The sequence below is a fragment of the Adiantum capillus-veneris genome, chromosome 4, assembly GCF_014529385.1.
Source record: "Adiantum capillus-veneris isolate H3 chromosome 4, ASM1452938v2, whole genome shotgun sequence".
NCBI lineage: Eukaryota > Viridiplantae > Streptophyta > Polypodiopsida > Polypodiales > Pteridaceae > Adiantum > Adiantum capillus-veneris.
Window position 1 is genome coordinate 23,082,109 of NC_140934.1, and position 12,884 is coordinate 23,094,992.

General features: G+C 45.2%; 1 protein-coding gene across 1 annotated transcript in view; it reads right to left on the reverse strand.

Annotated features, from left to right (window-relative positions):
• Window positions 1–9,874, reverse strand: part of LOC147458865 (cell wall integrity/stress response component) — a 35,272-nt gene extending 25,398 nt beyond the window's left edge. The window contains exons 1-3 of the mRNA XM_086509711.1: window positions 9,680–9,874; window positions 9,078–9,225; window positions 8,371–8,535 (exon numbers count right to left, since the gene is read on the reverse strand). Of these exons, the coding sequence (XP_086365837.1) occupies window positions 8,371–8,535; window positions 9,078–9,225; window positions 9,680–9,874 (508 nt within the window). The remainder of the gene's footprint in view (window positions 1–8,370; window positions 8,536–9,077; window positions 9,226–9,679) is intronic.
• Window positions 9,875–12,884: the final 3,010 nt, after the last annotated feature.

Genomic DNA, 12,884 nt, shown 5'->3' on the forward strand with positions numbered 1-12,884 from the left:
AATTTCAGGATTTTCCTAAAAATCCGCCGCGAATTCTGGGACGCCCGTACAGGTGCCACATCATCATATTTTGATGTGCAAAGTCTTTTGAGTGTGTTCTGCTTTATTTTTAATGCCTTTATGTCACTTGGGGCCCCATCGGACGGGGTCCCCATAAGTTGGTAGGACTTCTTCTTTTGTTGCTTCTTCTTCTTAGGGTTTCTAGAATTAGGGTTTACAGGTTTTAGGGTTAGGGTTTCAAAATTAGGGTTTGCAAGTTTTAGGGTTAGGGTTTTCAAAATTAGGATTTGCAAGTTTTAGGGTTAGGGTTTCAGCAATTAGGGTTTGGGTTTTTACTCTCGGACAGCCACATCATCTGTAAGTTGGCTCCATTCTTTAGGCTTTGACACGTCAGCAGTTTGTTACAAAGTGTGTGTACTAGGCAACCATGTCACCCATTTGTGACATACCCCCCTCTTGAAAGCATTGTAATCGCCCTCGATTACGCCTGCAAAACAGACATAAGCCATAAACTGCCTTAGCAGACACTGACTGTTAGTACCTACGCACTAGGAACACACATCTAGCACATGTACCAATCGACAGTCACATCACAGGACATCACAAGACATCACAGGACATCACATGACATTCAACATTCATTCGGATCTTAGACCATGATTTATCGGCAATGCAGTTAGCAATCGCATCTAGATCCACTCAGGACCTCATAGATGCCCGATTGACTAACCCCTATTGCAACCATGTCTATTTGAGATCATTTAGACCAAAATGTTGCAGTCATTTCGTCTTTCAGTTCCTACACTTGAAAACAAGTCAAGAACAAATCAGTTTCATATTCAGGAATTCCATTTTATAAAGTCATATAGCAGAATATTGTCAGCTCTCAGTATCCCTGCAGCTCACAGAGACATCAATGACTCTAGTATTCTCAAAATCAAGGCATCTGTTGACGAAGGAGCGGAGTAACTCTCCTCTTGTGAGGAACAAGGATCTCCTCGTTTTCCTCCACTTCGGTTGCTCATTGGGCTCCCCATCTTCAGGCACATCACCTTTGAAAGGTTTCAAGAGACTCACATGAAATGCATTGTGAATCCTCCAAGTGGCAGTTTCAGTCGGAAGGAGACATCATTGATCTTTTCAGAGATCTGGAAAGGTCCGTAGTATCTCAAACTAAGCTTTGGAAAAAGCCTCTCCTTTCCCTTTTTCTTTCGTAGGCGCGCCTTCTCAAAATGTAAGAGCACCCAATCATCCTCCTTCAATTTCAAATCGCGACGATGGCGATCAGCTGCCTTTTTTTGTCTTTCTTGAGATTTCTGCAAAGCCTCGCGGACCTTGGCAAAAGCCGTGTCTAAGTCGCACATATACTCATTAGCTTCAAAATCTTATCTTTTGTGCTTAGGAAGGGTGGAACCTTCACAACACCTTCAACAATCTCAAATGGCACCTTCCCCGTCGAAGAGTGTATCGTGTTGTTGTAGGCAAATTCCACCAAAGGTAGATAATTTTCCCATTGAGTCTTCTGATCCGAGATAGAAGACTTCAATAAATCTAAAACCACTGAATTGGCAATCTCAGATTGCCCGTCAGTCTGCGGGTGGAAAGATGACAAGAACTGCAACCGCGTGCCAATGTTCTCCCAAATTGCCTTCCAAAACAAACTTGTAAATCTGGGGTCCCTGTCAGAGACAATCGTCTCAGGCATGCCATGTAGTCTGAAAATCTAGGCCACAAACAGTCTCGCTAAGTGATCCGGCTTGACTGTTTTCTTCACTAAAATGAAATGAGCCTGCTTGCTAAATCTGTCAATACTGTCCAGATACCATCGTGACCACTCTATGTTCTTGGGAGATAAAAAAAATGAAATCCATTGCAATACTTTCCCAAGGGCGGATGGTATGGGTAAAGGCTGTAACAATCCCTGTGCTTTATGCCTGTCAAACTTGACCTTCTGGCATACCAAGCACTGCGCACAAACTTGTCCACATCCTTCTTGAGTCTCGGCCAAAAGAAGTATCTCTCTACCCCTTTCAAGGTAGTAGCAATGCCGCGGTGACCTATAAGTGGACATTGGCATTCGGTCATAACCTTTTCCCTCAACGGCTGTGTAACGCACAACATGGTTTCCTTCATCAAGTAGCCATCCTGAATGGAATATCCCGCTACTGTCTCCCCATCCCGTATCCGTGTGAAAACGTCTGCAAAATCTAGATCTGCGGCATACTGGTCAACCATATCCTCGACGCTCCTATGATGTATCGTGGAAATAGCCAAAACCAACGGCTTCCGAGACAAAGCATCTGCCACCAAATTCTTCTATCCTTGAACATGGACAATCTGGAAGTGAAACTGTGACAAGATGTTCGCCCACCGCATCTGCTTTTCCGATAGCTGCTTCTGTGACAAGAAGCAGCGTAAACTCTGATGGTCTATAAAGACAGTAAAATCCGCTCCGAGTAGGTAATGCCATCACTGAGTAAGAGCATGGATAACCGCCAAAAGCTCTTTCTCATAAACCTGTGATGTCAATTCCGGCCTTGAGAACAATCGGCTCTTGTAAGCAATGACATGGCCTTCTTGCATTAAGACCGCACCCAGACTACGACCACAAGCATCACAATATACTTCAAATGACTTCTGCAAGTCCGGCAAAATCAAAACTCGTTCCGTAGTCAGTTTCTCTTTCAATGTCTAAAAGGCAGTCACCTCCGTGGGTCCCCACGAGAAAAGGACTCCCTTTTGTGTCAAGATATGCAAAGGGAAAGCAATCTCTGCAAACTTTCGAATGAACCGCCTATAGTACGAACACAATCCCAAGAAGCTTCTAACTTCATGGACATTCTTCAAATCGGGCCAATCACGGATAGTCTCTATCTTGGTCGAATCCATTTGCACTCCTCTTGCTGAGACAATGTGACCCAAAAAGTGTATCTCTGGTAGGAAAAATTCACTTTTCTTTGCATTAATCACTAGCTCGTGATCTCGTAATGCCTGAAAGACCTGAAGCAGATGATCTCTATGTTCTGCCTCATTCTTGGAGAAAACAATGATATCGTCAAAGAAAGTGCCAACAAATAGCCTGTACTCTCGAAAAATCGTGTCCATCATCTAGTTAAATGTCGCAGGGGCATTGGTTAAGCCAAAAAGCATCACCAAAAACTCAAATAACCCAAAAGTCGTCCGAAAGGCTGTCTTGTAGACGTCTCCCAGCGCGATTCGGATCTAATGATATCCACTCTTCAAATCAATTCTGCTAAAGCAGGAGGATCCCTGTAATCTGTCGAGTATATCATCGATCCTAGGAATCGGAAATCTGTTCTTGATGGTGATTTTGTTGAGAGCTCTATAATCAATGCACATTCTCCAAGATCCGTCTTTCTTCAAAACCAACAACACTGGAGAGCAATACGGTGAAGTATTAGGCTAGACAAGACCCTTTTCCAAGAGGTCTTTCATTTGGTTCATAATCTCTTCGTTCTGGGTTCCGCTCACACGGTAAGGTGGCCGGTTCGGTGGTGTGCTTCCAGGTATCAGATCAATGGTATGATCTTCAAAACGAGCAGGTGGTAACTCGCTTGGCAAGCCCTCTGAGAAGCAATCGGCATGAGTGGAGAAAATCTTGGCGTTCTTTATCAAGTTCAGACATATTTGTCCTATCCTCATCACTCAACTCTTTCATAAAGATCGATTAAACAAACAGACTGGATTTCATTAGCTTTGAAATGGCCGAAGCCGATACAATAGGGACAGACTTGCCCTTAAGTTTAATATCAAGTACAATGGTTCTGCCCTTCTCTGTGGTCAATGTCGCTTTCCTTGCCCGATAGTCGACCACGGCGTTGTTCTTGTGGTACCAAGGAATTCCCAAGAGAACATCACAACCTTCCAAAGGTATTATGTAAAAAGTACCCCTGACAATGCAACCGAAGTTTGCCAATGACAGGTGTAATGGCTACTCCCTGCCGGGTGCCGCTAGAACTGCCTCCGCAAGTGGTCCCATCCGATCGGGGGTGATCTGGAGCCGCACCGCCAATACCGGTGAAATGACGTTGGCTTTGGCTACTCCATCAAAGAAGATCAGGGCTTCTTGGTCTTTCACTTTGCCCCAAGCTCGCAAAGTTTTGTACTCTCGTCCACCGTGCTGGGATCAGTACCCACGCAATCTGAAACCAGCCCTGTTTTCATCTTGTCTTTTCGTCCACGTTCCTCAGCTGCTCTTGAACTCTCAGGCCTTTCGTTGTCCTTGTCATTCTGTCCTTTCTGTGCCTTTTTAGGACACTTCGCGGAGATATGTCCAGTTTCCCGGCATCCAAAGCACTTCCCTTCCCTAATGTAGTGAGCCCACTCCTGTGGAGTAAGCTTGGGTCGTGCATCTTTCTTTTCTGGGTTGCTCTTCCTCTTTCTAATGCAAGTAGGCCATGTCATTGCCTATGAGAGCCGATTGTTTTCAAGGCCGGAATTGATAGCACAGATTAATGAGATGGAGCTTTTGGCGGTTATCCATGCTCTTACTCAGTGGCGACATTACCTACTCGGAGCCGATTTTACGATCTTCACCGATCATCAGAGTTTACGCTACTTCTTGTCACAGAAAGAAAATGCGGTGGGCTAACCTCTTGTCACAGTTTCACTTCTAGATTGTCCATGTGCAGGGACAGAAGAACTTGGTGGCAGATGCTTTGTCCGGAAAACCGTTGGTCTTGGCTATTTCCGCGATACATCATAGAAGCTTCGAGGTCATGGTCGATCAGTACGCCACAAATCCAAATTTTTCAGATGTATTCGATCGAATACAGAATGGGGAGGTAGTAGTAGGATATTCCATTCGGGATGGCTACTTGATGAAGAAAACAATGTTGTGCGTTACACAGCCGTTGAGGGAAAAGGTTCTAACCGAATGCCACTGTCCACCATTTACGAGTCACCGCGGCATTGCTACCACCTTGAAAGGTGTGGAGCGTTACTTCTTTTGGCCGAGACTCGAGAAGGATGTGGACGATTTTGTCTACAGTTGCTTGGTATGCCAGCAGGTCAAGTTTGACAGGCATAAAGCACACGGATTGTTACAGCCTTTACCCATTCCCACCCGCCCCTGGGAAAGTCATTTTTGATCTCCCGAAGACACAGAGTGGGCACGACGATATCTGGACTGCTATTGACAGATTTAGCAAGCAAGCTCATTTCATTCCACTGAAGAAAACAGTCAAGCCAGACCATTTAGCGAGACTGTTCATTGCCCACATATTCAGATTACATGGCATGCCTGAGACAATTGTCTCTGACAGAGATCCCCGATTCACGAGTTTGTTTTGGAAGGCTATTTGGGAGAACATTGGCACACAGTTGCACTTCTCGTCATCTTTCCACCCGCAAACAGAGGGGGTCCATACTCTTTCTCTGTTAAATCGTTTAAATCTTTTGCATGGTCTCGTCCCGCATCAACAGATGCAAAAGAAGTCGACTGATTCTTGTTGGAATCCATAAGTGTTGCGAGAAAAGGGATCGGATTTCCCGATAGAAGAGAAATAGACCGGGCTCCAATACCACTATAACAAACTTAGACACCCCAAGTCAAGATTCTACCGCGACACAGCAAAGATTCTCTTCAAAAGAAACTCATAGAACAAAAGAGAGATGACACGGCCCAACGTAGTTCCGTGCCAAGAGGTAGTGGCCCCAAAGACTGGCGCCCCTTTCGGTATTTATTTTTATATTAATCTTTGTGCAAAGTATAATCGAGCCCACAGGTGCTCGCTCTCAGATTCTACGTCCAGATGCCCTGAGGAGTGAGCCCCTAAGGCCACTTATAAAGAGTTTACAAGGGTTGCTAAAAGCAGAGCCCCAAAAGCATTAACTTTCAAAAGCAAACTGTCCCAAAAACAGCCTGCAGAAATCACGGAATTCCGTACAGCCAGGTCACGTCAGCAGCCAGTGCGTTTTGCGGCCATCCGTACAGTCAACGTAAAACGCGGAGGTTCTGTACAGTGCCACGTTAGCCAGTAAGCGTGAGATCCGAGCGTCCGTACTGCTGGGCTGCGCTCTGTTTTTATGGGCTATATGTCCCCAGGCCTCGTCTCAGCCAATGTCCATATGTTGGAACAACTTATAAGATGAAAACCTTTTACTTGGTACCACTGGGTCATGCCACGTCATCAAGTTGTGACAGAGAGAGAGAGAGGCTGCACACACAAACGCTAGAGAGAGAAAATGCTAGAGAGATATTGTGCCCAAAATTATCTACAGTGCTCGCGCTACAATCATATGCAACAAACAAACCAGCCTCAACTCGTTATTGATTAGAAGCATTGGAATCAAGCAGTACAACATGCCAAAAGTACAAGGGGGAGCCTGCATATATAGGGCAATAGGAAAATTGCCTTACACGGCATAAAAACCCCACGATCCTAATAAAAGGCCAAAATGCTAATAAATATGTAAACTCTTTTGTTTTTTACTTCTTTTCTTGCGTTAGTGATTGCGTTTAGCTTGACTAAAGGTTCCTTTTACTTTCCCCAAAGAGAGGGAATGAGAGAATGCAATAGAGATGTGTAGAGGGAGAGAGAAAGAGAGAGAAGAGGAGAGCGACACCCAATGGGTTCCCAACGAACCCTCTCAAGGGGCCCCCGCATCGTTGCCGATGTGGTATTTGCTTTAGATTGTGTAAATGGAATGTACACACGATGCAATACCTCGTGCAGACTCTACTGACTCAAATAATGACTTTCGCCGCGGTAACTCCTCAAGACGAGGCACCTCCGGGGCTGATTTGATGCACATTTGGATCCTTCTGGATGTGGGATTGCGGATGGCCACCAAGGGGCTGATTTGCACTCCTGATGTGAGAGGAATGAAGGGCTGAAAACACAGATCTCGACAATGCCGATGATGGACAGCAATGGAGCATTCAATGCCGGCAAGGAATGGCCAAGGGGAGGCTCAATGGGCTGCCGAAGTGCCGGACCGCATCTAGAACCGGCTAACACTTGCAAATCTCACGTACCCCAGTAATGGAGGGGCTGCTGGCTGATCTGCAAAGGGGGAGGTGGCGCTATGGCTGAAAACTCCAAAACGCAAGCCCGAACTGCAGCAGTAGGTAGTGTGAAGGCTGATCTCGGCTCTGCTAAGCAAAACGCTGGTCCTCCAGCTACTGGCTGAAAACGCTAGTGATCTGAGATGCAAAACACTAGGCCTTGATCTGCTTATTATATGTAAGAAATTGGACTTATAAAACTTATTTGGGGTGAGGTAGTCCACCACACCCAGCAAATAAATCAATAAAATGATATTATGAATGAGTTAGGCCAGGGTGTATAAGTTCGGGTGAAACTTTCGCACATCTGGCCACCTAGGAATCCAATCGACGCGGGGAATGGCTCGTTGGATTCTTCTAACCTAGAACTACATGCTCGTCATGCCAGATGCCCACCACAGTGTAATAACATCTGTCAAAACGCATGTAAAACCATTTATGCAAAAGGGTTCCAAAACTGAAAAACCTAATCTAATGGACTCGTCCGGACATGGAGATCCTACGAACAGGCTCACAAAATTGAAAGTACTAATCCTCCTAGGCTTCTAGACATCCCTATCTAGGAAGAAGGGGAAAACTGGCTCTGGAAGTCGATCCACGTGGCACACAGAGCCATGTGCACGTGACAAAATCCTAACTTCCCTCTGGCAACTCATAGTTCTCAAACACAACAAGGCTCTAATACCATGTAAAGAGGTGGATAAGGGGACTTGAGCTCTTGCAGCACATACAAACACAAAGGTCAGAGATAGAAGCTGAAAACTAGTGCTTTTTAAACTATGCACAAAAAAATGAGAGTACAACCTAAATAGGCATAAATCGGCTCAATGTGAAACTGCTAGTAGCCATGGAGTGTCCTCGTTTAAGATACGTAGGTCAATTAAATGTAGTCTACGTGGAATATGACAACGAAAGATCTTCATATCCACTACCATGTGCAAGTGATGTTCGTGAGCAAGTATCACATCCGAGAGGACCATTTGTTGAGCTTCATATATCAACAAGTTCTTCAAACAAAATAGTTAAAAAGATCTGGGTTTTTCTTTCTTCTTTGAAACTTTGACCAATCCACTAGACAAGAGTAAAGGACAAGCTCCTCATAAAGCCCAAAAGATGTGCCGAATCTTGAAAGGAGTGACTTCTACTTGTCAGTAAGTATCCACAAATCTTACGAGACAAGCTTAAATGCACTGCTATTTACCATTATTCAGCACATCCCCAATAAGATACCACACCAAAAGCTGTTACATAAAAACTTTCATCTTGTTTTTCTAAGAACAAAAAAAGGCTTTGAGATAATGGATAAGAAACAGAACAAACAGAGACTACCTTCTACCCACCTGTTATATGTGTCGTAAGAGGGACCCTCCTTCGGCTAGAAAGAGAGAAGTTAATCGTGTGAGAGAGGCAGGAGATAACGGGGCGATGATGCAAGGTCAGAGACAGTCCTAGACGAAGCTGCGTAGGTAAAGAGATGGTTCGAGACAACGCGAGTTCCATGGCGCCTGCATAAAAGCTAACAAATATGAAGAGTGCAACGTGGTTATTCCATAAATGTCAGATGCTCGGGAAAAAACTTTTTCTTTTGGCCTGCCAAGCTGGAAGGCCTTAGCGTTGAGTTGATTTTTACTTGGTGAGCCAAAGGTCTTTTTTTTTGGCCTGCCCAAAGGCAAAGGCTATAGAGATGCATTTTCTTTTGCTAACTAAAATAGAAAAAAAATAGGGTTGTATTTTTAAGAATTTTTTGATAGATAAAAAATGTTCATTGGTTGAAATAAGATAGTGGGCACTCATTTAGATGACTATTGTGTAAATCTAATGATGGTTTTGTTTTATTCACTCTCTTGGTAGTGTGGTAGTGGAGCACTTTTGAGTCTTATTAGCGGGCGTGCGCTCTCGCCTCTCTCTCTCTCTCTCTCTCTAACTTTTGCTTGTTCTCTTACTAAGGCCCCTGTCAGACAAGTCTAGATGGACAATGGACATCTCTCTAGCTGAGTTAGACAAATCAGAGCAGTTGCCTTCGTTTTCTATTGTCACACACATCTACGCACTTCTGCCTCTATGGCATTTCGAGCTCCACGATGGGCGGCCTGACCCCCTCCCCCAGATCTCATCCTGCGCTGCTGATTGGCCACACGGCCTACGTAGAGGGCTTGGCCGTCCGTGCAATAGTTGGGTAGCACCTTGCGCAGCTCCTGCAGCACCAGAATGAAGTTCTCGATGTCCTCCTTCAGGACCGGCAGTCATGTGTATGACAGAGGCAGTGTCCATCTCTTGCACCCGTCATCAGATTCCTCCGACTCATCACTTTGTCTTCTGCCTCAACCTCGACACACGGCCCTTCTGCTAGCTACCAAATTGCTCGACCTTCTATTATTAGAGCTCCGCAATTAGTGCGGTAGTGATTGTCGAGGCATGCAAAGTCAGGGTCATGAAGGCTCTCTCTCTCTCTCTCTCTCTCTCTCTCTCTCTCTCTCTCTCTCTCTCTCTCTCTCTCTCTCTCTCTCTCTCTCTCTCTCTAACTTTTGATTGTTCTCTTACTAAGGCCCCTGTCAGACAAGTATAGATGGACAATGGACATCTCTCTAGCTGAGTTAGACAAATCAGAGCAGTTGCCTTCGTTTTCTGTTGTCACACACATCTACGCACTTCTGCCTCTGTGGCATTTCGAGCTCCAGGATGGCGGCCTGACCCCCTCGCCCAGATCTCATCCTGCGCTGTTGATTGGCCACACAGCCTGCGTAGAGGGCTTGGCCGTCCGTACAATAGCTGGTTAGCACCTTGTGCAGCTCCTGTAGTAGCAGAATGAAGTTCTTGATGTCCTCCTTCAGGACCGGCAGTCATGTGTGTCACAGAGGCAGTGTCCATCTCTTGCACCCGTCATCAGATTCCTCCGACTCATCACTCTGTCTTCTACCTCAGCCTCGACACAGCCCTTCTGCTCGACCTGCTATTATCAGAGCTCCGCAATCAGTGCGGTAGTGATTGTCGAGGCATGTAGAGTCAGGCTCTCTCTCTCTCTCTCTCTCTCTCTCTCTCTCTCTCTCTCTCTCTCTCTCTCTCTCTCTCTCTCTCTCTCTCTCTCTCTCTCTCTCTCTCTCTCTCTCTCTCTTATTTTTTCGAGATGTGATATGCAGTCTGCCCGACACTACAGTGGTTGCCGCTACATATAGACATGCACTACATCTTTTAACCCCGAGGCTGCGAGCAACCATGTCATTCTGTGGCTTCCAATCCTCCTTGTTGAGGCCATGGATAGGAGGATGGACTTGCATGAAACAATCATTGATATGCTAAACAGAGAGGTTTTCCTAGCATCTCTATGTTGTAGTTCATTCAAGTTCGGATCTCTCAAGGCTTGTTGATGTTCAGAGGTGAGGCAATGGGCTACCTCGAGGTTAAGAAAGTGTCAAAATTGTTTTCAGAGCTCAACAAGCAAAGGGATCAGAACTCCAGGGTCCACGGATAGGTCACCACTCCCATGGACACGAAAGTTATCGACCTTGAGAGGAAATTGGTAGCGTATGCACATTTTTCTGTGAGTTTTTGTAGAGTATCCTTATATTGAGCTTTTATGTGCTCTGCTCTACAGTGGGGGAAATGAAGAAGCTAGTTTCTCTACAGGTGGGGGAAATGAAGAAGCTAGTTTCTCTACAGGTGGGGGAAATGAAGAAGCTAGTGGAGGAAGGAAAGGTGAAATATATAGGGCTATCCGAGGCTTCGGCATCAACCATACAACGGGTCGATGCAATTCACCCCGTTAGTGCTATCCAGCTAGAGTGGTCTTTGTAATCACATGATGTGGAGAACGACATCATACCCACATGGAGGTGGTTTCATCTTCTCTCCACGCTTGTTGCTAATCTTTTTACAAGATGATGATTTATTTGTCCAACAGGTAAATACACAAGAACAGATCTTCTTGATGCGGTGATGTAGCATTCCAATGGGTTTTTGTTGTGTCTATCACAGGCTGCGGTGAATATGGTAGGGTTTTGGGCAGATCCAAGCAAGAAGGTGGGGTGGAAGAGCTGAAGCTAGCAAAGAAGGTGGTGAGGGGGATGGGAGAAAATGTGGAGTCAGGGCAAGTGGGTTGGGTGGCGGTGAGTAGCTTCGGCGGCATAGCGACAGCGAAGTGCAAGAGAATGAAAGTAGGACACGTAAAGAAAAGTATGAGCCTCACCCAACACTAGTCGGAGATCACATGTTGAGCAAGGGGCCAGGAGGGTTGTAAACACACCCCTGCTGCCCATTGCAGTGCTCACATACACACTCAAGGTCGTTAAACAGTTGCTCATCTGCAATTTTTGCCCTCTTCTGTAGAGTTTTAGCTGCTTGCTTGCTCCCTTGTCCTGCCCTTTTGCGTTTGGCTCCTGCTTCTTGGACAAAGAGAAGGATCCTGACAAAGACAGGGTGAAAGACACTGATGACAAAGTTCGGGAAGCTGCCAAGCATAAAGACAAGGATAAGAATGAGAAGAAGAAAGATAGAGGAGTTGTGCATAGCTTGGAGCTCATACAGCAGGAGAAGAATAGCAGAGTGCACAAAGTGGAGCCTTCCCGGAGCCTTGGGAGTCTCTGGGTGCTGCAGGCATGGTAAGTTGTTTATCAAGGCCTCGTTGCTTGAGGGATTTTGAAGGGTAGGTCTAGCCATCTAAATTGTTTTTATGTTTTTAGACTGTGGAGCTACGATAGGGTTTGAAGGGGTGGAGCTTGACCTCTTGCTTGCTTGTCTGCGCTTTTGTGTCTTTCTCTGGGGCTTCATTCTCTTGGATCTGCTGATATATCTATTGGGTTTTATTTTCATTAATACTTTGGGTGCTTTTTTTGCACGTTTGCAGTTTGGTAATGAGGGGCTTCTGGAGACAGGAGCTCTGGTTGAGCTGCCTGAGAAAGATTTTTTCCCAAGCTTCTACAGATGCCTAATGGCTACTGGCGGTTATTGGTGCGAGGAAAGGTAAAGCTTGGTTTCGCATCACTTTCTTTTGCCCCCATCGTCCGTTACGACAAACAATTGTTATGAAGAGAAGTTAGGGGCTTTGTTGGGATCCTCTACAAGATTGCCTTCTACCACGCAATTATTGCATGTTCTTCTTGTTGCCCACACTTTTGAATGCCTCCACGCATCTGTGCTATTTGTTGGCCGGTTTTGGGGGAAGGGGCTGCAAAATGTAGTGTTTGCAGGTGCTGGTAAGTGTCAAGTAAATTTACATTTTGTTTCGTTCTCTGCTCGTTGCCATGGTGCCTTTTTTTTTTGTCCTCCTGCAGCAAGCTCGCGATAGTCGGCACATAGGCTCCAAGGAGCAGTGATGCGGTACTCCACAGATCAGCAGCAGTCTACCCATTTATTTGTGACGTGAGTGCTTCAGTGTTCTTCCCCTTTTGCAACTTAGTCTCAATTTTTAGTATCCTGAAAGATGTTTAAGTTTGGCATCAATACTAGTTCCCGTTCGTTCCTCTTCTTTCAACTTAGCCTCATGTTCAAAAGGTTCTTTCTCTAGATCTTTGGTTCTCTGGGGTTTTTTACTGGTTTTTTATGCTCAAATTTCAAGGTTGATCGCTTTGTGTGTTTATTTATTGCTCTATCATGATGTTGTTGCACAAAAATTGCCCATGTGTGCTTTTAAAAAAATTAGCCTAATGCTCAAGCTCCTATTTGCAAGGTTAATTTGCATTCCATCTTGTGTTTGTTTGCTATCCATGCTTTGGCAGTTCTGCTTGTTGCCTAGTTTAAGATGGAAGTTGTGGCCATGGTAATGGTTGCCACCTTATTGTTTTGAATCAAGGTTGTCTAGAGTTAAGCTAATGATATTAATTATGCAGGTAATTTTGTTGAGTAATCTATTGAAAGTTTT